The 3,169-nt window shown below is 36.4% G+C and overlaps 1 protein-coding gene across 1 annotated transcript; it reads right to left on the bottom strand.

The window, feature by feature from the left end:
* Window positions 1-328: 328 nt before the first annotated feature.
* LOC114284185 (protein FAR1-RELATED SEQUENCE 5-like) lies at window positions 329-2,480 on the bottom strand. The gene is made up of 3 exons (XM_082881328.1): window positions 2,364-2,480; window positions 1,254-1,519; window positions 329-1,058 (listed from the first exon to the last, which is right to left on the bottom strand). Exons 1-3 carry the CDS (start codon window positions 2,478-2,480, stop codon window positions 329-331), a joined length of 1,113 nt encoding a protein of 370 aa, XP_082737454.1.
* Between the last annotated feature and the right edge of the window lie 689 nt (window positions 2,481-3,169).

The raw sequence follows: 3,169 nt of genomic DNA, 5'->3' as shown, positions 1-3,169 counted from the left end.
CACCATCATGAATAGTGCCTACAATGGACTCTTCAATGGACTGCACGTACTCATTTTGAAATTCCTCAAAAATTGTTTTGGTGTAAATATCTGCCATTTGCTTTAACATCACAGTTGGAATGGAAACCCTTGGCAATTTTTGAGACAAATTATACTCGGCTTCCAATTCTTTATACCTCTTGTCATAGAGCACCCTCTCAAAATGCTTGAAAAATTCCATTAAGTTATGATCACAATTGAGATAATCCTTCAAAAATGCATTGAATGATTCACTTCGTTAAGTAGTACTCATTCCAGCTGCCCAAGAATTCATAATATATGGCCATCCTCATTTCTCCTTCACACCAAAAGTTTGCGCCAACCAATGATTGTTGTGTGCATTATACTTATCAAGCATTTGGTCCCATTGTATTTTGAATTCTTCTTCATCATCAATTTGATGCATAAATTTTGAAAGCACACCCTTTACCCCAACATCTTCAAAGAGGGAACTCACATGTTTCACAGCATTTTGCATCAAATGCCATGTACAAAGTCGGTGGTTTGTACTAGGCATGACAATTGGAATGGCCTTAGCCATTGCAGCATCTTGATCTGTGAAAATAGTTTTTGGAACTTTGTTTGACATTGCCTCCAAAAAAATCTGAAACAACCATGTGAATGATTCGGCAGTCTCATCATACATCAACCCTGCACCGAATATAACTGTTTCTCGATGATGATTAAATCCAACAAAGGTTCCAAAAGGTCTATGTTCGTTATTTAATTTGTAAGTAATGTCAAAGGTCACTATGTCACCAAATTGAGCATAGTCCGTTATCATTTGTGCATCAGCCCAAAATATGTTACTTATTTGCTCTTCACAATCTAATTGGACTGCATAATAAAAGGATGGATTTTCTAAAGTTTTCTTACGAAAGTATTGCAACACACTACCTGCTTCTCCATATTCCAAATCTTTTTGTCTCTTCGATCTCAAGTAATTTTTTTGGTCCAATTTGGTGAAGCCAAGTGATGCTCTTCCACCAGATTCCCTACCAAATAGCTCATAAGCAGACCTAAGAGGAATTCCAGATTTTGAAGCCAATTCTACTTCAATTGCTTAGGTGGTAGATATTTTTCTTTGGGATGGCAACATATGAATGCACTCTTGAGGCACAAGATCATGATTATGATGTTCAACGAAATCAATGGCAACATATTTTCCTAAATTTCTATCTAACTTGATACTAAATCGAGCACTACAACCACACCTCACCTCTTGTGTTGGAAATTTTACTAGTGGATCTCGCTTGTCAATACCCCGAGTTCCCTCTTTGTAACATACAAAAGTCCGCGAAGTTATTTCCTTAGTATGTTTGTTCTTGTGTGCATATAGCTTCCTAATACTAAAGCCCACCTTTCCGCCATAGGTATTGTAAAAATCATATGCAGCTTGTTTAGAGTCAAATGGCATGCCCAATATCGGCTTCCAACCACAATTAGCCAACTCATGAACAACATTATTTTCTTCGATTACCTGCAATTCGATTTATAGGTTCAATGAATCAATTTATATTACTTGGATCTATGACTTGGATCTTTTTGGACAGGTATGATAATGTTTAATTTTGTACCTTTGTGTTTCTAATTTAATAAAGTACCTCTCTATTTTTAGTTTAGTTACATCAGTAATCCATCAACATATACCAACTTTCTAGTGCAAAAATAAAAAATGAACAACGTGAACTATACATTTTCGTATAAAAGTGATGGTAATATCATTTTTTCCATCCATATAATTAATAAATTGTTAAGGAAGCTAACTGTTATATCAATTTAAATTTTATAAAAATTCAATGTAATTATGTTAAAATTATAAGATTTATTAAATTTTTTTAAATCTCAAGAGAGTGAATGTAATTTATCCAAAATAAAATTTGGCCAAGCATGCAAATTGCTAATTTTTGTTCCATTTCATCTGTGTTCCATTTCATCTGTGTGTCATTTAATCTATGTTTCATTTTGACATTATTTTATACATATATACATCATTTTTTGCATCCATAAAATTGGCCAAGCATGCAAATTGCTAATTTCTGTGCACCCACTTAGTTTCCTAGGAAACCTTAATGGTCTCTGTTTTATATATAAATTATATATACGTATATATAAATTATACCATTCATACCATTCAAAGAAAAATCAGTTCCATACCATTCAAAGAAAAATTATATACAAATTATATGTACATATATAGCGGACCATCATACCATTCATCAACAACAACCCCCCCAAGGAAAAATTATAGGAACAACAGCCCCCTCCAAGGAAAAATCAGTTCCATATCATTCAAGGAAAAATTATATATAAATTATATATACGTATATAGCGGCCCAGAAATGAAACAGAGATGAAATGGACCTCGTCATGGCTGCAATGTCGACTTGACGCCGTCGCGTTGCCGCCGGACTAGCGTCCCTCCGCCATTCTTTGTCCATCACCGCCGCCTCCCTCCACCATCTCTCACACTTCGTTTCTTCGCAGATCCCGCAGATCGTGTCTCCAGTCTCCGATCGTCTTGCGGTCTTCGCCGATCGTCTCTCTCTCTCTGCGCCTCTCTTCTCTCTCTTTGTCCAGCTCTGTATGTCGCAATGGTTAGGGCTAAACACAGATGAAATAAATGAGCGGCAAATTCAAATTTTTGGGGAAAAAAAAAACAACTAAACAAAACAACGTCGTTTTGGAGAGGGTCGCAGGGAGGGCCGCAGGAATGTGCGGCCGATGATCCTTACTCGGTGGTGGTCACCCCCATTGAGCGTCTCACACTTTTCCCTTTGTAATTCTACATTTAATTTAAAAAAATACTTAAGACTCTCATTTTTTTAAGATCCCACAACCTTCTTTGGATTTCCACCATTAATGTATGTATAAGACTCACTTATGTATGTGTGAGGCCCACACCATCAATGGTAGAGATCCAAAGGGGATTGTGAGGATCTCCAAAAAATAGGAGCCTCAATTATTGTTATTTAATTTATTTAGACAATGTAACCACACAGGGGACACGTGTGTATGATAATAAATTAAAATGATTGGTTTAGCGTCATGCAGGGCCATTCCCAAAAAAAAAAAAAAAAAAACCGACCCACACCGTTCGGTCTGAGTATGGACGGGCGGCTTCAAATGG

The sequence above is a fragment of the Camellia sinensis genome, chromosome 7 (genome assembly GCF_055761805.1).
Source record: "Camellia sinensis isolate YWXY chromosome 7, ASM5576180v1, whole genome shotgun sequence".
Classification (NCBI taxonomy): Eukaryota; Viridiplantae; Streptophyta; class Magnoliopsida; order Ericales; family Theaceae; genus Camellia; species Camellia sinensis.
The sequence above is the reverse complement of the archived record's forward strand: the minus strand, read 5'-3'. Positions and strand labels throughout refer to the sequence as shown.

Bases quoted from the DNA above. Each gene is read 5' to 3' on its own strand.
- LOC114284185 (XM_082881328.1), bottom strand. From the start codon at position 2,480: ATGGACAAAGAATGGCGGAGGGACGCTAGTCCGGCGGCAACGCGACGG. The intron at 1,520-2,363 runs GTATATATAATT...ATCGAATTGCAG, and splicing joins ATTTCTGGGCCGCTATATAC to GTAATCGAAGAAAATAATGT. The intron at 1,059-1,253 runs GTGTGGTTGTAG...AATTCCTCTTAG, and splicing joins TTTCCAACACAAGAGGTGAG to GTCTGCTTATGAGCTATTTG.